The 24,590-nt window shown below is 42.4% G+C and overlaps 1 protein-coding gene across 3 annotated transcripts in view; it reads left to right on the top strand.

The window, feature by feature from the left end:
- Positions 1 to 24,590, top strand: part of LOC145268769 (uncharacterized) — a 319,098-nt gene that overhangs the window by 212,459 nt on the left and 82,049 nt on the right. For all 3 annotated transcript variants that reach the window (XM_080124371.1, XM_080124370.1, XM_080124369.1), the window contains 3 exons: positions 765 to 937; positions 6,000 to 6,056; positions 23,501 to 23,602. In XM_080124371.1, the coding sequence (XP_079980497.1) occupies positions 765 to 937; positions 6,000 to 6,056; positions 23,501 to 23,602 (332 nt within the window). The remainder of the gene's footprint in view (positions 1 to 764; positions 938 to 5,999; positions 6,057 to 23,500; positions 23,603 to 24,590) is intronic.

Raw genomic sequence — 24,590 nt, 5'->3', positions numbered from 1 at the left:
GTTTTCTTGTGTGGAATGTTTATAATGAAAAATTAATGAAGTGAGGATTTTGTGAGAATAGCACGAGGCTTGAAATTAATGATTTTTTTATGATCAAATGCTACACTTGGGCTTAAAGGTTAATGTAGCTATTTTTGAGAAAAACCGTCCAAAAATCCATATAAGTGAATGCATGATAGTATATGTTCGTATCATAAGAACAGTAGTTTGAAATAAAATTGTTTAAAAGAAGATTTTAAATTCTCGTTCAATGTGGTAGATTTCCATGATGGGAATCAAAGTTCAGGTGCATTGCGCGTAATATCAGGACGGGAGTTTTAACGTCTCCCACAAACGAAGTTATCCTGAACATATGCTGCTCTTGAGAAATTGGAGAGGAAACTTTGGTGGGCAAATATTTATATATAGGCCTTCTTGAACGTTCCAGTTTGCTCACTGTATTTCTACGTGAGGGGGCGTAACATAGTTCCTTTTGTTTTATGTGTGCGTGTGGTCGCATTACAGCGTCATGTACCTACACATTCTTCATATGCGTGGGCGTAGAAGTGGTGATCGCTATGAAATGTTCCTGCTGGCGATTTATTGCAGCCAGGGATTGCGGTTGTTACAAGACTCTCCCAACGTTTTGAAATAATAGACTTCACATCTTTTTCTGGTCTTTTCTCATAGTAAAATGGCCAAGAAGGAATATTTTATCATTTAGAATCAGCCATTTTTTAATAATAGTTTTTAAAAATTAATAAAATATTGTGTTATTTTTGCAGAATAACATCTTGGGAATGGATATCCAAAAACTGAAAAGTGAAAAGTACGATCGTTTCCAGATGGACAGTTTCCGGATATGGATCGAGAGTAAGTTGTCTGAAATGGGGAAAAAACTCAAGCAATCGAAAATTGGACAAGAACCATACTTAGACGATGGAGCAATTCTTAAAGCGTAAGTATGAGTCTGTAAATTAATCATCCTTCACAAAATACCTGCCTTCCTTGAATCTCTTATACCACTCAAAAACTAATTCATGCAAGATGGTCCAAAAGCAGTCTGAAGCATTCCATACGTTTCTACGGCATTTATTTTTCAAGTTTAAAACAGCATTTTATTGCATATCGTTCTTCTAAAGTGTCCTCACGTCCAGATTGCATTTTTGAAATTCACCAGAAGCGACAATCAGGCTTTAGTAGAGGGTATTCCAATTTCTGCTGTAGTTATTAATTTTAACCTGAAATCATAAAAATTGGTAGTTATTAATTTTAACCTGAAATCATAAAAATTGGTCAGCCATGTCATAAGATGTATAGCAATAATGTACTGAAATTTTCCACAACAATTTTAAATGCCTGTACAAAAAAGTCTGGAAACTTATAGAAGACACCTCTTATATATATATATATATATATATATATATATATATATATATATATATATATATATATATATATATATATATATTATTTCACATATCCTCATAAAAGTTTATGTATCTATTTTCAGTATTTATTTCAGCAATGCCCAATACCTGAGTAGAAGCAGGTAGTAAGTTATGAAATTATATGTGACAATTAAGCTACACAAAATTTTCAATGTCTCATTGTTGTGAGGATTCGTCATGCAGTTTATGTTACCATGTGTAGCATCAATTCCATGCAATAACCTGACGAATTCTCACAGTGATGAAACGTGCGAAAATTCTGTGTAGCTTAATTGCCACACACACACACACACACACACACACACACACACACACACACACACACACATATATATATACATTTTTATATCTTTTACTTTTATTTACCTCTGAAATACATTCATATTTAAAAAAATAGAAGATATTTAAAAAAGTTTTTTAACTAAAAAAAAAAAGGTGTTACTTATGTCGCATCCTGTATATATATAAAATTCCCTAGGTATATTATTTTTGATATGCTCGCTGAATGGCGGATTGAACCAAACCTGTCTCTTGCGTCTATCTCTCTTATTAATGGTACCTGCCTCATCATTACCTGTTCCGCTGTTATTATTATTCCCTCCGTTCCCATTCTTTTTATGATTATTAACGTATCGCTTACTGATCTTTGGTTTCTTTCTAACTCTCATTGCCATGTTATACGATATTGTTATACGATATTGTGCAGTTAGGTTTGTTGTTCTTACTATTATTGGTCCTCTTGTACTCTATTTTTCCATTATATCCTGAAAAAATAATATACCTAGGGAATTCTACGGAATAATTGATAAAAACTTCCCTACGGAGAATAGATTAAGCAAAATAATAAATAGAAACTCGGTAAAATTATCTTCCTCAACATCAAGCAACTTAACTAACACTATAATAAGCTCCAACAATAGGAAAATCAGCAAAATAAGGAATAATAACGAGTTAGCATCGAATGAAAGTGTCTTAGACAAAAAATGTAATTGCAGAATACCTGGCAATTGTCCGTTGGGTGGGAAATGCCTAACCTCAGAAATAGTGTATAAATGCGAGATTAAGACCGACAGTACAGTATAGTATAGAGAGTTTTCAGGCGATGTAGCTTATACAAAAGTTTAGCTGTAATGAAAATCGTTCAGGTATTCAGCATCACAAGAAATTATTATCACATATAAATTATTATTATAACATTACATGTTAAATATCACATATAAAATATTATTATAACATTACATGTTAAATATCACATATAAATTATTATTATAACATTACATGTTAAATATCACATATAAATTATTATAACATTACATGTTATTGAAAATAGAAGTAAAAAATCAAAAATCAAAAGGAAATTGTTTTTAATAAATGGAAAGAAAACAAAAATATTTTCATTATAAACTCAGTTTTTGTATAAGCTATATCGCCTGAAAAGGTCTCTAGTTACTAGTAACTAGCTCACCGAAACATGCTCATGAATGTGTAGCAACATATTAATGATTATATAAAACAAATAAAAAGTATATCTTGCCCTTCTTTGGTATTGAACACTCTTTAAAACTTTATTGGTTACTTTACCTCTGGAAAATGTTAACCTGGAATTATATATATATATATATATATATATAATATATATATATATATATATATAATATACAAGAAAAAAAACAGTACGACGCCACATAGTTTTGTTTGACCTTTAAAGTGTCACTCACACCAATTTATTCAAACACGACCCTCGCTAAACGAATGATCAACCGACAAAACTCTGCACTTCGTAAGGATTATTTTTTCTTTCAAACTCTGGTATTGTTTCCAAATAAGTTCAAGATACATCATAGCTTCGAAAGTTGTTGTCAAGCACTGGGTGTCAATGACAACAGCACTCAGCTCCATATGGCATCTTTGAAAAATAAAAACAGTTGAAAACCTCTATCATCATTCCCAGAAACTGGCCTACAAATTCGCCTGATTTGCAACTCTGTGGACTATTATGTGATGAGCATAGTTGAAATCGCCCTAAACTCTAGACCCAAAACTGAAGAGCCAGTGCTCAAAACAACGAGATATTATAATAAGGCTGACTGGGAAGCCATCAGGGAACTAATTAGAGATGCTCCATGGAAAAATATTTTCTCTCTCCCTGCTGAACAATGTGCAAACGAGACCACTGACTGGTTCAAAACTGCAATCGAAGCGCATGTTCCCATGCGGAAATTTTATAGTAAGCCCCACTCTCCCCAATGGTTTACGTCGACTTGTGCAACTGCCATTACTCAAAAGCAGCATGCATACCGTAGGTTTAACCGACATAAGTCCAGTTCAAACAGACTGAAGTATATAGAAGCTAGAAATAACGTTAAGAAAGAAATAGCGACAGCTAAGAGGGAATTTACGGAAACCACTAAAAAGCGCATCGAAGCACAAAAACTAGGAACTCGAGACTTCTGGAAAATCTACAACAGTGTAGTAAATAATGGGCAATCAACAATTCCCCACTAACCAACAATCACGAGGTTGTCTCCTCAGCAACCGACAACCGACAAGGCTAACATGCTTGCCAGTCGGTTTGCCTCAAACTCCACAATGGACCCTTCCAACCACCCCCTACCTGACTTTCCTATGCGGACAGACGCCACACTAGACGATCTGAAAACCACCCCTGCTCAGGTGCATGCTATCATAAAAAACCTTGACACCTCAAAAGCATGTGGACCCGATCTTATCCCAGCTGTGCTATTAAAAAAGTGCTCAGCCGAAGTAGCTCCAGTTCTCTCCAAACTCTACAACAAATGTCTTAATGAAGCTTGCTTTCCGGGCTGTTGGAAAACTGCTTCTGTTGTACCAGTATTCAAGAATTCTGGCGAAAGGACAGACCCATCAAATTATCGCCCCATTAGCCTCCTCCCACTTTTTGCCAAAATATTTGAGACCATAATTAACCATGCTCTAGTCCATCATCTTACAGATGCTAAACTACTGACTGACAAACAATATGGATTTAGACAAGCCCGTTCCACAGCAGACATCCTCACTGTGATCTCTGAACGTATATACCATTCACTGGACAAAGCGGGGGAAGGCAGAGCGGTAGCTCTGGATATATCTAAGGCTTTTGACAGGGTATGGCATGAGGGTCTCCTCAGTAAAATCAGATCATACGGTATCAGTGGTAGAATACTTAACATAATTAAATCCTTCTTAGATAAGAGAAAAATCCAGGTAGTCCTCGACGGTCGCACATCTAAACAATATGATATAAATGCGGGAGTGCCCCAGGGTTCTATCCTTGGACCTCTATTGTTCCTGATATTCATAAATGACCTCCCCGACAACATTGCCTCTGAGATGGGTATATATGCTGATGACACTACACTCTATGGCAGACACGACAGGAAGACGAATGAACACATTTCTAAAGAAATGGCAGAAACATTAGAGGAAGACCTCCAATCTGTAGTGGAATGGGGACAAAAGTGGTTGGTCGCGTTCAATGCTGCCAAGACTAAACTAGTTTCATTCAATAATTACAAGAAACCCTCTCTACCACCCATAGCAATGGCCAACGACTCTTTATCTGAGAGTCCATCTTTCAAACTCCTTGGCCTAACGTTCACAGGAAACATGAGTTGGAACAATTACATTGAAGGCATTGCCAGGGCCGCTGCAAGAAAGGTAGGCTCTCTCTACCGTGCTAGAAAACTACTAACACCCGAAAGTATCCTGTACCTCTATAAGGCCACCATTCGCCCATGTATGGAGTATTGCTGCCACATCTGGGCTGGTGCATCTGCTACTAGTCTCTCGCTCCTTGACAAGGTTCAAAAGAGAGTCGCAAACCTGATAGGCCCTGAACTGGCATCTAAGCTTCAGCCTCTGTCCCATCGACGAAATGTTGCATCCCTCTGCCTTTTCTACAAGTATTTTAGTGGTGAATGCTCTGACGAACTGCAATCACTTGTGCCCCCACGACGCGAGCACCCTCGACAAACCCGACAGGCTACTAGATCCCACCCCCACACTGTAGAGGTCCCTAGATGTAAAAGATCTTTTTACTCCAATAGTTTCTTCCTCAGAACCGCAAGACTCTGGAATTCTATTCCAGGTCCCTGCTTCCCCAACAGTACTGACGTGCAGAAGTTCAAGTGTAACGTGAACCGACACCTTGCTGCCCAAATCCCTACATAGTACCCCAGTAGTTGTTGCCCCTGATAGTAGCCCCCTACACCAAAGTGGCAATTTGCCTTGTTTGGGGTGAAAATGTAATAAAAAAAAAAAAAAAAAAAAAAAGTTAAGACACTCACCGTACCACAAACAACACTGAAAACGAGCTGATTGTATTAAAGCAGCTTACCTGATCTTGTGTCACATCTCCCTGAGGACATGAGGAAGGAATAAAATATCGATATGAAAATACATAGTAAAGAATGAACGTAAGCTTTTGGCAAGTTTTTAAAAAAATCCAATTTATTTTATGTCAGTCATTTTTTAAGTAAATATGAATATTTGTTGATATCTTTCTACTTTTGTACGAAAATAAATTTGTGGCATTTTTAATAATTGCAGGCAAATCCCATTTCACTGCTTGTCATGTGACAAGAGCTTAATGATCACACCAAAAATGTAAGTATATTTTCTTTTTTTCTTTTTAGCAAGACTACGCGGAGTTGCCCGGGGCACAAGTGTAACATATTTCTATTTAAACTTCTCTTTATTCATCTGTCAATTTTTCTCTGTTCCACCCTTCCTCTGGATTCTCCCTCCCTTTTCTCAACCCCGTCTTTCTTTTGTTTATGGTAAGTGGAAGAGTTCATTGTTATCTATAAGGTGGCCATCACAATTGTTATTAAGTGTTCAGACATGTTGAACAGAGTGCAGTCTCAATACTGAGTGTGAAGTGTTTTCCAGTAACAAAGATGGCGGCAGTAATTGCTAGTAAAGAAAATGGCGACCAAGAATCAAATGCGGTCCGTGATGTAGTTAACGGCGAACTTTTATTTAGCCTTTCGGCCCCGGCCTTGGCATTATCTAGTGCCAAGGCCTCATTTGGGGTCCGAAAGAGCTTAGGCACTAAGGCCAGTAAGGAGATTGGGGAAAAAACCGGGTCTTTACTAAAGCTATGCTAGACTTGTACGAAAGACAAGTACTTTATTAGTTTTTCTACACTAGAGATCTATCACGCTAAATACGCCTTCATTCTTACCAGGACCTACTTTAAAAACATCTCCCCAGCTTACGGGATGGCAGGCGACTTCATGCATTCTGTTTGAAAAAGAATAATAGTATTTACAAAACAAAAAATAAAATATATATTTACAAACAAAAGAAAGTATTTTTTTTTTTTTTAAATGGGGGTGAGATGATGGGGTGGGGGGCAAACTATGAAACATCCAAAAAGAAAGAAAAAGAAAACAAATAAACAAAATGCCTATGGGGACGGGTTAGTAAGGGGACCCTCCATCCTACTTGCTACATTAGAACGCCCACTGTCTTCCGGTTCCCATCCCCGTGGGGAGAGGTGAAAGCAAGCAGGTCGTTCCCTAGTGGGGAGTGGAGGATCTAAAGGACTGCTCTTCTGCGAAAATAACTTGGGGTTGGGGGTCAATAGGGATGGATGGCGTCTTCCAAGATAAAGGACGTAATGGGCGAAAAAACAGGCCGGGGACAAAACAAACAAGTGGGCTGGGCATCTTTGGAAGCTCTCCTAGTATAAATAAAGACTCGGGGACAGGATCGACACACTTACTTCCTTAGTCTAGGCCCTAATAAAGAACTTATCTTCCACTCTTGGTGGTTACTCAGCCTAACTAACCCTACTCCTACCCATATTACAAGGTAAACCTTGTATTAACCAAAGGGCTGGGATCCGAGAAAAAATATAGACCCCAGCACCTTAGGACCAATACCACTAGGGTGGAAACGCGACCTCGAACCTAGCTCCTTGTCGGATGCACAAACTAGTGTTGTGCACCCATCTCCTATCAAAGTCTATGCGGGACAATCTCTTCCAATCACATCTGATTTTTATTTTAAGTTGATGCTTAAAATAAACAACCAGATCCTGATCGGAAAAAGATCGACCTTCATAGACAATACCCAGGCGTGTAAACCACGTCACTAACCGAGCTACCGCTAGGATCGCTAGAAACACCGACCATTTCTCCCTGTCAAACGGCGGATCCACATTGTCGACTACGTACGCTAAATCAAGTGGCACCGACCGCTCGGGGTCGATGCGAGCCGTTACCCCTCCGACATACTCCCAGAGACTCCGCACCCCGCTGCAAAGAAAGAACGCGTGTTCTCTCATTTCCTCCTCCTCTTCATCATTGCAGCATGGGCACGGGGGATAATAATATTCACTATCCCTACAATCCCTGGCTAGTCTGCCAAAGAGTGTCAACGCATCCCGGACTAGCCTCCACGTAATTGAAAATTCAGAATTATTGATGTAGCTACTGGCAGGTGCCAAATTCCAAAGCGAGAGAACTTCCCCCCTCGACAGATGTAGCCGCTCCACCAGTGGGTCTTTTGCAGTCCCCACCACTAATTCCTCATATAGCTTCCACCTAGACTGTGCAAGGTCCCTGGACCCCGGCTAAGGTCGGCTCGGCATTTGGTCAGGAAACACCGTTTCCCCGCCGGTCTTCTGCGACCTTCAGCGGCAGGGGCGGATATGAGCCGTGGAAAAGCCTGTTCCACGACTGGTACCCAGTGCGTTTCCTCCATCAGTGTCCGACTCAGGAACGCCAGTCTTTCTGCGTGCTTGTGGCTTTGCAAATCAGGCATCCCCAAGCCTCCCTCGCTAAGCTTCTGCATACAGACCTGTCTGCAGACAAACGGCTTTCCTCCCTTCCATAGAAGTTTGAAAAGGAGGCGCTTTAAAGCCTTACAGCGTTCCGCAGGCAGGGAAAGAACAGATAAACGGTAAAGGCTCAAAGGAAACATGTATGTAGCACATGCCTCTGCGCGACCCTTTAAGGACAGTTTCCTCCGAATCCAAGTCCCAACCAACGACTCGACCTTAGTCTGTACTTCCGACCATTCTTGTCCAACTGGAGGTCCGGCCTGAACCACACACCAAGGATCTTTACTGGGCCATCAGTCCAGCCGAACGCACCTGGAAGCAAGTTTACCCCGGTCCAGGCGCCCAACCGCAGGCCAACGGACTTGCTGCGATTGATCACGGCCCCTGTGACAACTTCATACTCAGCGATCGCCTCTATCACCGCTTTAATATCGCTACGTTGCGCAGCAAACACGTGACGTCATCAGCGTACGCGGACACCTTAGACAATTTTGCCGCCAGGCAGAGCTATGCCGCGCAGGACTGGTCTCGCCGCCTCGTCCCTTAATTTGCGAAGGAAGGGTTCCAACGCCAGGACATACAACAGAGGCGACAGCGGGCACCCTGCCGCATCGACCGGGAGACCTCAAAGGGCTCCGACAACCTACCATTTACCTGCACCACTACCGCGGGATCACAATACAGGGTGGAGATCCACTTGCGGAAGTCCGGACCAAAACCGGTGGTTTCCACAACAGCCCTCAGGAACCCATGGTCCACCCTGTCGAATGCCTTGGACTGATATAAATTGATCAGCGCGGCTTCAGTGTTGTCTTCTAACCCCTCTATTATCGTGCGAATCAAGTGCAGATTGTTCTGAATCGATCGACCCTTCACAGCGTAGTTCTGATCCGGTTCGACCAAGTCACTGATAACAACCTGCAGTCGGTTTGCAAGAACGCGGGCCAAAATCTTGAAATCTGCGTTAAGCAGAGTAATGGGCCTATAATCGTCTAGATTCCCCCCTCCATGTTGGTCCCCCTTCTTCAGAAGCGTGACCACTCCTTTGGTTACCTGCCTAGGGATCGAATCCTGGGCAAACCAGTGGTTAAACACGCCCGTCAGAAGGGGCACAAACATCCGAGCCGCGTCTTAGAGCGGCTTTACGCTCAACAGCGTCAACATTCACGGCTTCATTGGAGACTCTGTTTAACCTAGCCCTAACTACTTGACCTTCATATCGCTCGCTAGCCAAGCGATCGAGGTCCCCCTTAACTAGAGCTAGATCTAGAGAATCCCCCCCTGCCACCGCCCGGGTCAGTCTATCCTCTAGGTGCCTTTTGGTCCGAGCCCTAATTAGCCAAGGCGTTGGCTGTATTGGACACAAAAGTGCCTAATGGTAACCTTAAGCTTAACCCACCAGCTACTCCCAGTAACCGCCCCCACTAACTCCCTCTGAATTAGTGTTGTCAGCTGCTCCCGAAAGTCGTTCGACTCCAACAAGGAGACGTTCATCTTCCAGTAGCCCGCCAACCTAGGCCTATTACCTAATTTCAAACGGGCCAACACAAGTTTGTGGTCCGAATGACCTAGCCAGTGGAACGTGGGACAAGATAGGAAATCTATGTCGCCCCTTCTAATTAACATCCGGCCCAAGTATGTACTCGGACTGGCGGCCGAACTAGATTGCCACGTCCACATCTCCCTCTCTGGGTGATCCAGACGGAACCTGTCGACCAGATCGCACGAGGCCATCAAGCCAGACAGGGTGTTGTCACACCTTTCCAACCCACTAGCCTCCCCGACCTTATCTATCTTGGGGTCCAGGATGGCATTCCAGTCCCCCATTAGCACTACCCGCTCCAGACCCGAAGAGAGAAACACCTCCACCCGCCGAAAAAAGGAAACCCTCTCACTTTGGATGTTGGGCGCATAAACTGCCACAATCCAGAATGCGCCGCTTTTAACGGCAACATCGACCACGACCAGCCTCCCATGAGCGTCCGCGTGGACAAGCGTAACCGTCACAGCCAGAGTGCGACTCACCAGTACAGAAACCCCCCGGCTATGGAGGCTGCCATATGCTGAGTAAACATCAAAATCGTCTACCAGCACATCGCAGTCCCCATCCCCAACAAAGTGGGTCTCTTGTATGGCAGCTACATCTACCTCAATGGCCACGAGATCCCTCAGCACGCGAGCAGCCTTGCTTCGAGATCTCATGCCCCTTGCATTCAAACTAACTAGGTTCAAGGCCATGTTTCCCTACCTAGTAGTATTCGTCTATTAAGGGTCTGAAGTCCTCGGGAGATAGTACGTCAAAGGCCTGACCAAGACTGCCCGTGAGCAGGTCGGACGTAAGCCGTCCGTCTTGAGCCAGGCCCCCCACGTCCAAAGGGAACGTAATCTTTAATGCCCTATAAAAGGAGGGATGAACATAAACAGGGACCCTCCCTTCACAGCGCTTTGCTATCTGCAGTAGTGATGGGTGCTCCCCGTCCACCTTTCCGGCTTCTAGCATCCGCCACAGGGCCTTTGCTCTCCCTCCCCTATTTGGACGCACAAACGTGATCACATGGGGAGTATCAGAAAAGTTCCGGGGATCAACGACCTCCTTCTCGTCCACTTTTGAGAGGCTTTCGAGGGTTTTTTGATGTTTCCTCTGGCGTCCATTAAGGTCGCTGGTCGTCTCTTCTACACTAACTTCGCAGATGTGCTCCCCGGGCCAGAATGGAAAATTTCTGGATTTCTCCTTTCTGGGGGCCGCTTCTTGCTGGTCTCGTCTCTTCTCTATCTTCTCTGATGGAGTCGTTATTTCTGTTTGTGTCTCCATAACAGTGATGGGAGCTTCACTTTGCTCCACTGGAGTGTTGAAAAGGGGAGGGGTGGGCTGAGCTTCCTCCTGGGGGACCTGTGGCGGGTGCTCAGTATCTTCGTCCTTGTTTTTCCTTTCTCTCTTTACTTCTTTCTTTCTCTTATCTTTGCCTTCTTCATCCTCAGACTCAAAGGAACTTGTCATAAGTTTTTTCTTTTGGCCGACCCCGTTGCACCTCTTGGTGTTGTTTGAGGAGTTGTTTCTTCTGATGATTTTTTGGGTTTTTTTAAACCACTTTACTCCAGGTGCCGGCCTCGCTCTTCTCTACCTCCGTCTTTTTCCCTTCCTTCTCCACTGGTCTTGCAACCACCTTCTCTTTCTCTGCCTCTGCTGCTTTTCTCTTGGGGCAGAAGCGGGACGCATGCCCCGGTTTCTGGCAGTGCCAGCAGTGCGGTCTCTGACCTTCCACTATGACCAGCATGTGCCAGCCCTCGCATGTCAATTGGGCAGGGATGTTGTCGAATTCTTTCCTAGTTACTCTCATCTCGACCTTGAAATCCTCTGTTTTTATGCCCTTGGGGCCCATCACCGGCTGCACCATCTCCACCTCCCCAAACTGGGACATTGTCGCTCCCAGCTGATCCTCCAATACGAAACACGGTACTCCAATAATCATCACGAACGCACGACGCTTCGACATGTATTCCGGTCGTAGACGATAATTTTTCCAGGTGAGGTCCCCTTTTGCAATTCTTATCGCCTCCTCTTTCGTTGGCAAAAGGAGATCCCACGTGGCGTGGAAACGCCGGATCATATACTGTGCGGGGATCTTCAATTCCCCCAGGATCTCGAGCATTTTCTCTTTGGGGACTCCAGTCAGCCCCATGCCTTTCAACTCGAACGTCACGAGGGAGACTGTTCACTCTTGTAATGTTTCCAAGATCCCTGGGACCACTTTCATTTCCATCCCCTCCACATATTGCTGGTATTTCTGTTCATAGAGGTCCTTATAATATTGTGGGGTCTTTTTTTCCCTCGGACCCCACGCTTCCGCTATCGGAGCTGTTTCCTTATGAGCGCCACTCCAAGTTGGTGCTGTAGCGACTTGACTCTGTGCAGCCGGGATCGGAGAATCGTCCATCGAGAGGGCTGGCCATTCCTCCGCACCGACTGGCACTGGTGCTTTATCCTTTGGCCCTACTATCCCCGGAGAGCACCCATCAACCACAATCACCTCCATAGACTTTGTTTTCCTCAGCCCTTCCGCTGTGGACTTCTGGGGGCTGTTCTTTTCGGATTGCGTCTGTGTGGGTGTTGCTGAATTATCGCCTGTGGCCCACCAGCGTTTCACCGGCCGTCTTCTCTTTTTCTTCTCGTAAGGGACTTCACCGCCTGGAGTCTCTATAATGAACCTCTTCCATGATTCGACGACCTGTTCTCTGGAGGTAGCCACCACTGTGTTTGGCGTTATCCAGGACCTCCTGGTCCCTTGAGACAGCATTGTAGAAGGCCCTTCTGCTGTTGCTGGTTGCACTAGTGCAATCCCCGAGCCTGCACTGGGGGTGTCAACCACTCGTGGGCTGCCGGTCTCTGCTGTACTCGTACTCATCGAACTGGGGGCGGCGACCCCCGGCACCACGCTCATTCCGACCGAATTGGGGGCGGCGAACCCCGGCAACACGCTCGTTCCGACCGAATTGGGGGCGGCGACCCCCGGAACCGACCACGAACCGTCACACGAACCATCACTGGGGGTGGCGACCCCTGAAGCCCTTCTTGATCTGGAGGTGCCTTTCGGGACGGCACCCCCCAAACCCTTCTCGGCACCTACACCTGGGGCGTCCCCCAAGGTGGCAGGAGCAGCGGCCTGCTCCATCTATTTTGATGGCCCAAGGCCCAACTAAGTGCCCGCCGATTTGGAAGCCAAGGGGACCTTCGCCTAAAAAGGCACGTCAGTTTCCCTTAGTCCTGCCGGCTGCTTAAACACTAGCTGGACCCCGGACTACCTGAAAAAAAGAAAGAAAAACGAAAACAGTTAGTAATTTGCCCGAGGGCAATAACAAAAACAATCAGAAAAACAAGCAAAACTTTACTGGTCCAAATCCCCAAGAAGGGGCTGGTCCTTGCGAAGTCAAGCGCAAAAAGAAACAACTCGGACTCTTGGAGCGTGGACCGCAGAATAGACTTTGGTCTTGGCCGGCAGAGGCCGATCGTTGCCATCACTAACGAGTAGGGAATTGCGAACTGATTGAATCTAAAATTTGACAATTTTTATAGTAACTTTGAAAGATTTTCATTGGTTGGTTAGCACAGCCGGTGGTTATAAAAACGATTGTCAAAGTCATTGGTGTCATACCCCATTATAAACCTTTTATAATGGGATGTGTCTCCTTGCGGCTTTGGCTGCAGGGAGACAGGGTAGTACATGTCAAGGATTCGTCACTTGACACTCAGCCCAACACGTGAGGGGCCGGGAACCGGCCCAGCACCTGTTGGACTGAGGTACACCGCCTGGGTAATACCTAGGAGGTCCACCCTCCCAGGCCTTGCCACCGGGCTTTCCGGTGGGGCAAGTTTATTGCTTGCTGCCTGAGGCGCCCCGACCGGGGAATGCCGACGGGGTTACTCAGGCAATTTTTAAAATTGCAGGAGTGCCCCTCCTTTAGGGGAGCCTGCGGGGTTCCCACTTTCCAGGCCTTGTGCCAAATAATGCTGAGGTGGGCAGCATTTAAATAACTACCCCATTATACACCTGGATGATGGGATGTGTCTCCTAGCGGCTTCGGCTGCCGGGAGACAGGGTAGTACATGTCAAGGATTCGTCACTTGACACTCAGCCCAACACGTGAGGGGCCGGGAACCGGCCCAGCACCTGTTGGACTGAGGTACACCGCCTGGGTAATACCTAGGAGGTCCACCCTCCCAGGCCTTGCCACCGGGCTTTCCGGTGGGGCAAGTTTATTGCTTGCTGCCTGAGGCGCCCCGACCGGGGAATGCCGACGGGGTTACTCAGGCAATTTTTAAAATTGCAGGAGTGCCCCTCCTTTAGGGGAGCCTGCGGGGTTCCCACTTTCCGGCCTTGTGCCACATAATGCTGAGGTGGGCAGCATTTAAATAACTACCACCCATTAGTTCGTCTGATGGGGGATGGTCTCCTAGCGGCTTCGGCTGCAGGGAGACAGGGTAGAGTCAAGGATCCATTCTTGACACTCAGCCTGACAGGTGATGGGCTGAGGTACACCGCTTGGGTACTACCTAGGAAGTCCAATCTCCCAGGTCTTGCCACCAAGCTTTCCGGTGGGGCAAGTTAATTGCTTGTCGCCTGAGGTGCCTCTACTGGGGAATGCCGACGGGGGTGCCCAGGCAATTTTTGATGAAGGGAGAGTGCCCCTTCTTTAGGGGAGCTCGCCTGTCCTGCACTTTCCAGCCTTGTACCATATTTTGCTGCGGTGCACAGCAAATAAATATCTACCCCCCTCGCATTAGGCGTCAAAAACATTTTACTCACCCTTTTTTTGATATAATTTTTTGATATAATGGAAAAATCCTTTCAGATTCAATTTTGGTTTGACTTGAGAAAATGAAAGAAAAATAGATAAATAAATAAATAAAAATAAACAAATAAATGAACAAATAAAAATAAACCAATAAAATAATTTTTTTTTTGTTTTTGTTTTGGGGGAATTTGTCTTTATTCTCATTGGTCGGAAATAATTAATATATTGGTACAATGTGTGCAAAAGAGGCCATCTTTTTTTTTTTTTTTGTAAATCACATGGAGTTTTTTTTTTTTTTTTGATGCACATAAGAATAGACCCAAACACAAAAATAGAATCCATATAAACATATATGCACAAAAATTCAAATATACATTTTTTTGTAAACAAAAACTGAAAACATTATGTTAGGTATTAGTTGGTTAATTTGGTTAGTAAGATAGAAATGGTTGCAGTTTAACGTCGTGCCCGGCACGATTAAAATTGTTTTTTTTTTTTTTTTTTGGTGTGATTTCGACTGTTCATGCTTGTCTTTTTGGGTTTCTGAAAAGAGATTTATTCATGATTAGATTCCAAAAAGTTCGGTTATAAAATGTTTTAATTTTATTCTTTTTATAGGTTTAATCAAAATGTCGGCTATATTATTCTCAGACGTCACATAAGTAAGAGTAATAGATTTTTTTACTTATTTCATCCCTTATAAAATGATATCTGATATCAATATGCTTCGATCTTTGATGAATCATAGAATTATTTGCTAATAAGATACTGCTCTGATTATCACAATGAATTATTATAGGTTTTTTACTTAGATCAGGTTTTAAAATAGATTTTAGAAGGGTGTTCAGAAAAATTGCCTCCTGCGTCGAATGGGTAAGGGCCACAAATTCTGCTTCACAAGTAGAAAGGGCAACAATTCGTTGCTTTTTAGTTTTCGAAGAGATCATAGTCTTTGACAGTCTAAAACAATACCCCGTTATACTTTTTCTATCCTCAGAGTTACCCCAATCTGAATCTGAAAATCCTTCTAAATTTAGAGGATATGTAGACTTTTTAAACATTAAAGATTGTTCCTTAGTTTCTTTTAGATAACAAAGGATTTGTTTTGCATGATTAAGGTCCTTAATTGTAGGTCTCGATAAGTTTTGAGATAGCTTTGTTACAGCGTGACATATGCCAGGCTTGGTTGCGGTCATCAAATAGATGCTTCCAACCATTTCTCTATATAATCGATTATCTATGGATTTTGTTTCGGTCTCTATATTTCTATTTTGACGGGAGTTTTATGCAGTTTGCAATCTTGCATTCCGAACATGAGCAGAATTTTTTCAATGTATCGTGATTGGTTCATAGTTATAATTTTATTTTCACGGATAAACTTTATACCGAGGAACCATGACAGTCGTCCAAGATCGGCCATTTTAAATTTTTTATTTAATTTATTTTTAATATCTTTTAAAGTGTTTTCGCAGTTTGAGGCGAGTAGTATATCGTCGACCCAAAAACCAAAATCAACAATTTATTACCTACATTTTTGGTATACATGCATGCGTCTATGGGACATTGCTTGAATTCCTGTTCTATTAAATAATTATGGAGTGTTAGATTCCAATTGTGAGCACGTTGTCTTGATCCATATTACGATTTATTCAGTTTCCATAAGAAATTTTTATTTTTTTCATTTTAAATCCCTCTGGAGGGTAAATATAGATTTCACAGTTAATCGGGGCATTTAAATAAGCATCTTTTACATCCATTTTGATGTATTTTTCAATTGTACTGAGCGGCAAGTTGTAATAAAATTCTAATTGTCGTTAAATTTGCTGTTGATGAAAATGTTGCAAAATATTCCACTCCAGAAATTTGTGAAAAACCTTTTGCAACAAATCTTGCTTTAAAGATTTCACTGCCAGAAGTTGTGATTTTTTTGGAAAAAAAACCCAGTGTGAAGAAATTATATTTTTATCTGTTGGTTTGCCACTATTTCGTATGTGTTATTTTCAGATTAAGCTTTCGATTCGGATATCATAACTTGTTTCCATTCTTGGTGATTTTCTGAATTAATCGCCTCATCATAACTTTCCGGTGCGCTTTTCAACGAGTAACAGTAATCCACTGCATAGTCTTGTATCTTTTCAATTTGTAAGAAGTCTGCTTTTTTTGCTCCCTTATTGGGTATCGACGTGTCTGGTTAATATTTTCGTCAGTAGTTCTACTGTAAGTGTCGTCGTTATTAATATTTTCATTGTGATCGACCACGTTTTTCATCCACTGGATCGCCATTTTTTAAATTTAATGTATCATTGAATTTACACATCTAACCCTTTTTATGGCATTTTGGGCTGGATAATAGATTAAATATGCTGGACTGTTTTTATCGTAACCTATGAAAATACCTTTTTTACTTTTAGTATTTAGTTTACTGGTATTTTGTATAAATGCAAAACAATTTGAACCAAATATATGCATTCTGTTCATTTTAGGTTTTACACCGCAAAACGCTTCATACGGTGTTTTGCCTAATATTTTATTGAACGATCTATTTCTGATATATGCTGCTGCAATTAAAGCATAAGTCCATAAACTATGCGATACTTTCGATTCGATGAGTAGACATCTTGTTAATTAATAGAAGTTCAAAGTCGGTTGTGGTTAAATGCAATGACCCCACAACTCAATCTTCACTCTTCAATCCTGCAGTCCAATGCACTTCTGACAGCAATTGCTTCTGCCAAACAAAAAAGACACCCTCTCTCCCAAATACAGGCTTTTTATAGGACAAAACCGTCCAAAGTTATTTGCATACTCTTCCCATGATCTCTAGTCTATAAATAGACGCAGTGGCCATTCTCTTCTTCTTCTTCTTTCTTCTTTCACTCTCTGAAGCGGGCGTTGCCAGTGGTAAAAGGTTTGCACGATTTTTTTTTTTTTTTTTTTTTACTACACGCCCCCATGATCATTAAAGATCATTCACATCTCATAATCCCGTGTCCAGATCGGCGCATTGCGTTCTCTTTGCGGTCTCTGCATCTGCACCGGTTCATCTTCATCACTCCCTGGCTCAGTACCACCATCCTCATCACCTAAATGGACCACACGCCTTAAATCTAAAACATGTCGTGGCATTCCATTGACACTTAAGTTGTTTGGGGATTGCACTCCTGTTATCACTCCTCTTCCCCACTGCGTTGTGCATCGGGCATTAGGCGGTTTCACCCAAACTTCTTCTCCTATTTGGATTCTGGCTGGTCCTTGATCATCAATTTCCGGTGACATGTCTCTAGGATGCCTCCATTCGTAATTAAAGATTGCTCTATGTGGTACTGTGTCATCTCTTTGCCCGACCTTAGGGGACATGTTGTACCAAAATGTGGCCTCTTCAGGCGATATTCTTCCTCTCTCAGCTATTGCTTTCACGGTCCGATGATGTCGCTCCACAATGCCATTTCCTCCAGGTCTGTAGGCTGCCCTGTAATAACTTTTAATCTTCCATTTTTTTAACATCGTCTGAAAGATTTCTGAGCGAAAAACAGTGCCGTTGTCCATTATCACCTCCCTTACTAGACCTCGTTCAAGCATCACCTTTTCTAATTCAGTTGCAACTGCAGATGCGGCTTCCACTCGCAGTTCCTTCCATATCGCCAGTCTACTTGGCCCACAATCAATTATTGATAAGTACGCTCCCCCTCGGTAGTGTGCTATGTCAATAGCTAGTCTCGTCCAGTTCGTTAAAACTCCAATTTCCCCAGGATTATGTATATTTGGGGCAGGATCGATCGATTGACACCGAACACAGTTCTTTACTATCATCTGAATTTCTTCCCGTTTTCCATTCGGATCCACTTGCCTCACCAAATATAATGTTCTCTCCACTCATATGTGATGCATGTCATGCAACTCTTTAATTTCTCCAATTCCAAGACAGCATATCGGCGCCTCCTCTTTCTCAATTAACCACTGTTTTTTTTATCCGTGTTAGCGCATCTGCCTTGTTTCTTTCAGAAGGCACAAACACTGCTTTTATTTGCAGTTTCAATTCAGATATCAACTCTCTAAGCATCCCTAATCTCCGCTTTATTATCACTTCTCCGGCACCCTTTGTTCGTATTCTGCCACTCTTCTCCACAGTAGAGTTCACCCAACTGAGTACAGTGGCTGAATCAGTTCTTATTTCAATATTTGTCAGTCTCCATTTGATAGCTAAATTGACACCCTTTAGAACAGCATCTAATTCAGCTATGTTAATGTGATTAAAGTCATCACTTTTCCTCAGCCAAGTTGCATCTTCCGCCACCACACCGCCAATCTTGACAACCACGCCAGTTGCAATATTGCTTGCATCACACCACACGACTCCTGTGCTCACTTCAGGTATGTGCCAAGCGCCATTAACAGGGTCTTCTTTTTTCACCTCAGCTAGAACCCCCTGCATTACTTTCATGGTTCTGCAATCAACTTTTTCTTCCCAATCCATTCCATTTGCTCTTCTTTTCACATAACTGCATGCTAATCGCAGCCATCCAGCAATTGGATAGTGCCCCAATAATTTACCACAGATCGAAAATAGCTCCCGCCTACTAATTTCTCCTCCCATCTCTGGGATCTCGTTGCCTCTCCTGAACATTAGTGCACCCATCTTATTTTTCATAAGCTTAAGGCCCAGTGCCGCTCCTCCGTCCAGGGATTCCGGAGATTTTGCTGCTAACCCAAACCCCTTCAACTGTTCCACAACTTCCTGTGTCGATATTTTCGTTACGTCTACCATTATATCATCAATGTATGAATCAGTGGCCTCTTTCGTCCTACTTCCTTTCTTTAATACTGTTTTTAAAATGGCTGCCATAATCTTTGGTGCGACATTAAGTCCGAATCCTAATCGTGTTAGGCAATAGGTTTTTCCTTTATAACAGACCAACTGGTACTGCCATAGTTTCTTTGCCACATGTAGTTGCAGGTAGGCAGACTTAAGGTCCACTATTGCGGTCCCTCCTACCAACTGTCTCCACTTTCTTATCTTTTCATCACATACATCTATTATGTCACTCCCTGTATGACACGCCACAAAACGGTTCAACTCACGAAAGTCGAACACTGGCCTAACTTTCCCTTTTGTGACCTGAAATACTGCCATCAATGGCAACACGCCTTTTCTTTCTCCTTTCCATGGTAACAGAATACCATCCGATATCCATCTTTCCACCTCTTTCTCGAATTCTAATTTCTTATCGCCTTCCAGAGAGTTTTTATAATATTGAACTTTGTTCTGCAATACTGGAGGCTCTCCCTTCCATGTCCATCTTACTGTCCATTTATCTCCATCGAAGTTTGCTTCAAAGTCTTTATCCTCGATTTTGCAAACATTCAGCTGATGGGCAGCCACGGCACATTGTATATCTCCAAACTTCACTTTGGCTTTCTTTATAGTTACACCTCCCAGTTCATTAATCACGTCCATTCCAATTATGACGTCGATCCCATCAACGATGTGATTCATCAAGATTGCCCTCACCTTTACGTGCATTCCACAGACTTTTATCTCCACTTGGCTGGCTCCTTTACATTCTATATTCCTCCCATCAACTGCTTTCACTGTACCGCTCCTTCCATATCCCTTCAAAAGTTTGGAATTGATTAAAGTAGTGGTGCACCCAGTATCGACAAGTGCAGTCATTACAGAATCATTCACCTCTACTTCTATTATAGGAAGAGACCAGTATCGCGCCTTCATTTCATTGTTAGGGTAGCTTGCGGCGCAGAAGCTCCCCCTTGCCCGTTTCCCTGAATCTGAGGACAATATCTCGCAATGTGGCCAAATTTTCCACAATTGTAGCATGTTGCCCTGGCCCTAGGGATCTCTGTGCAATCTTTTTTTAGGTGCGGTCCTTGACATCTAAAGCACTGAAGGCTTGATTCTTTCTTTCCCTTATTAGTCTCATTAGTTTGCGCACTTGCGGCCAATGTCCGAGTTTCTACGACCCTTTTGCTGACTAAAAGCCGTGCAGTCGGTATCAGTTTGCTGACATCCATTCTCTCTATGTTCGGTAGCTGCTGTAATGCCACAGATACATCGTCTGGGAATCCAGTTATGAATGCCAGTTTGGCTGTATGTTCCAGCCCTCTTCCCAGATATCCCGCCAGTCCAGCCAATCTTTTGATTTTATTAGCATAAACATCCACCGATTCTCCTGTCCACTTGAATCGTTGCAGTTTTTCGTATGCCTCAAAAGGCCCCACAGTGAAGGCGGTCACGAGTCTCATCTCTATCAGTTCTGCATCTTCTTGTTCTGCATTATTCATCTCAAGATAGAGAGCGAGTGCATCTCCCTGCAAAAAAAGTGGAATAAAACTGGCAGGGTCTGGCACATGTTGAAGCTTAGCCACCAGTTTTACTTTCTTTATCCATCCGACTACATCACCTTCTCCACTAAAAGGTGGTATCACATCTTTTCCCAATCTCAACATCCCAGATTCCATGATCTGTTCTTTGCCGAAATAGCTTGTGGTTAAATACAATGACCCCACAACTCAATCTTCACTCTTCAATCCTGCAGTCCAATGCACTTCTGACAGCAATTGCTTCTGCCAAACAAAAAAGACACCCTCTCTCCCAAATACAGGCTTTTTATAGGACAAAACCGTCCAAAGTTATTTGCATACTCTTCCCATGATCTCTAGTCTATAAATAGACGCAGTGGCCATTCTCTTCTTCTTCTTTCTTCTTTCACTCTCTGAAGCGGGCATTGCCAGTGGTAAAAGGTTTGCACGATTTTTTTTTTTTTTTTTTTTTACTACATCGGTAAAATGCATTCGCTCAGACAATGGGACTGAATTTACTAAAATTCAGTCCCATTGTCTGAGCGAATGCATTTTACCGAGCCGTACGGAGCAATATTAGCTAAATATTTCTTAGTGGCGAGGATAGTGTCGGATTCGTTTTTTAGAAAATAAACTATAATTAAACCGGAAAAATCATCAATAAAGTTCAAAACGTACCTTAGATTATTTCTCACCATCGGGCTGATCGGACCTGCTAAGTCACAATGCACAAGTGAGAGAATTTTCATAGCCTTTTTGTCTGGCGTTCTGCTTATATCTTTTGTCATATTTCCCTGTGCACACACATCACAATTTGGGAGATCGGCTGAAGGTATTATTTTCATGCCATCGACTACATTTGGTAATTTTTTAATATCAGCTGTATTGCAGTGTCTAGAATTTTATGCCAGGTTTCCAAATCGTGACAGGCAGTTTTTGAGGTAACCATACTTTTTAATTGCAGCCTGCACGGAAAATATGTCTTGCTTGAATGTAGGTATGAACAGAGCATTTTTTAGAATAAAGATTTCGCCTTTATTATTTTTTAGAGATATTTTAGCATCACCTCTTTTCAAGACTATATCATTTATTTGACTACCGTCGGCAAGTTCGACAAAATGACTTTGTAGTTTAAAGTTTGAATCAAAATTAATAAAATCAGATTCCATTGTGATAACATGCGCTCTAGCACCACAGTCTACAAGGAGATTTTTACCATTTGTGGTATTGTCAAAGTTACATGTGAATAGAAATGTATGTTCTTTCTCAAAGTTCTCAACGTTTTTTACGGAATCCATTTTAGAGCGTTTATATCGACATTGGAAACTTTTGTGGTTGGGTCGTCCACAATTATAACAGATAATTTTATTCTTTTTTGGGGAAAATTACTTTTGGGGAACACGTTGCGGTGAGGTGCATAATTTGGTGGTGTCTGTTTTCGAGAAGCATTTTTGAACTTCATAATATTGCTGGAGTTATTATTGTCCACGAGCATACGATTAGTCTCTTCATAACTGCGCAATGCCACTTTAAATTCAGTGAAATTTATGGGTTTGTCTTTTTTGCGTTATAATAGTTGTAAATGCTTTAAAATCGGCTGGAAGTCCCTTGAGGGTCATTGATATCAACAAGCTATCGCTTATCATTTCACCTGAGATTTTTAAGGCATTGGCGGTTGTTTCTGCCCTTATAACGTAGTCGGTAATAGTTTCATCCTTCTAACGTTTCAGAGACGTTAGTTCTGTATATAGTGATATAATTTTCGGTTTCCCTTTTGATAAATAATGTTCTCGTAATATGTTTAATGCTTTCCGTCTGTCATCCAAGGCATCTCTTATAACCAGAGACAGACTTCTATCGTCTAAGCATTGAATCAGTTCTGCAAAAACAGTCGCATTCTTTTTGAGAAATTCGGGGTCGTTAGGATTCTCTGTTGGAGATTGTATGACTTTGCGTAGTTTTCGAATGTTGAACAGAGTGCAGTCTCAATACTGAGTGTGAAGTATTTTCCAGTAACAAAGATGACGGCAGTAATTGTTAGTAACGAAGATTGCGACCAAGAATCAAATGCGGTCCGTGATGTAGTTAACGGCGAACTGATTGAATCTAAAATTTGACAATTTTTATAGTAACTTTGGAAGATTTTCATTGGTTGGTTAGTGCAGCCGGTGGTTATAAAAACGATTGTCAAAGTCATTGGTGTCATATCACCCATTAGTTTGTCTGATGGGGGATGGTCTCCTAGCGGCTTTGGCTGAAGGGAGACAGGGTAGAGTACTCGTCAAGGATCCGTTCTTGACACTCAGCCTGACAGGTGATGACCCGAGATCTGGTCCAGTACCTGTCGGACTGAGGTACACCGCTTGGTACTACTTAGGAGGTTCACCCTTCCAGGCCTTGCCACCGAGCTTTCCGGTGGGGCAAGTTAATTGCTTGTCGCCTGAGGCGCCCCTACCGGGGAATGCCGACGGAGGTGCCCAGGCAATTTTTGTTGAGGCGAGTGTGCCCCTTCTTTAGGGGATCTTGCCTGTCCTGCACCTTCCGGCCTTATGCCACATTTTGCTGCGGTGCACAGTAAATAAATATCTACCCCACCATTAGGAGTCAAAACATTTTACAATAGTAATATAATGAAACACCATGTTTTTTGTAGGCAAATCAAGAGTAATCCAGATCAGCCATTTGTGCAACAGCATACACGATATCGACGCATAACCACCACTGATGATGATGATGCTAGGCAGTTTAAAAAAAGGTAAACTTTTCTCTTCAATTGTGTGTATATGTAAAAGTATAACCGATAATCTAAATGACCACTGGACTAATTGCTTCAGCATTTTGATATAGTACTTTCATTGTATCCATGCGTGTTTTTATATATCTCTTTTTAATTATAACATTATACTTAATTTTTATTTAATAAATAAGGTGATTTTTTTTTTGTAACGATGTTGTCATTTTTTTTATTTGGAGAAATATCACCGGCCGCCGGTGATTCACCAGTCACGTGACATCACTAAAAGGAACTTTTGGTCAACATCAGTATCTTGCTTAATGTAAACAGAATTTGTTTACAGTGTGGGTATATTAGAGATGTTTCACAAATTTTAAATGGGTAAAATTTAATCCAGTGATTATTGAAAATATAATCATGACATTAAAATTTAATTTAAATTAACCACATCTGGTCGCTTTCCTGTCAATTATTCATCGAAAATGGATATTAGTCGCTGTCACGGTCCAAAGGTTGGGAGAAGAAAACTGAGAGCGGATACGACCGCAATGCTGCTGTGGGCAGGTTATTTATAGAATATATGCCAGGCCATGCAAAGGCTGTAGGGAACACAAGCAGCAACAGCAGCAGCAGCAGCCAAGAGGTGGGAGAAAGAAGAAAAAGAAAGAAAGAGACACAGTCAGGATTTGCATTTCAGCGAGGGAAGGCAATGTCTTTGTTTTCTTGGTGAACGAGTGGCGAAAAAGCGAATGATACCTTAAAAAGAAAAAAAAAACATTATATAGTTGAATTTGAGTTAGTCATGAAGAGCAACGAATTTTTCTAACTTTTTTTACTGAGCTCCAAAAAGAAAAAGAACCGAGAAGGATTACCTTAAAACTAAAAAAAGAAATGTTATATGCGGTAACATATTACCCCGAAATGGTAAGAAGAAGCTTCGATTTGGACTCGCTTGAGAAACAGGTGAATTTCTCCTCCTCTACCCCCACATCAAAAGACTTTCGGTCGG

Source organism: Euprymna scolopes, chromosome 44 (genome assembly GCF_053919585.1).
Source record: "Euprymna scolopes isolate OS-2025 chromosome 44, ASM5391958v1, whole genome shotgun sequence".
In the NCBI taxonomy this organism is placed as follows: domain Eukaryota; kingdom Metazoa; phylum Mollusca; class Cephalopoda; order Sepiida; family Sepiolidae; genus Euprymna; species Euprymna scolopes.
This window is presented reverse-complemented; position numbering and strand designations above follow the sequence as displayed.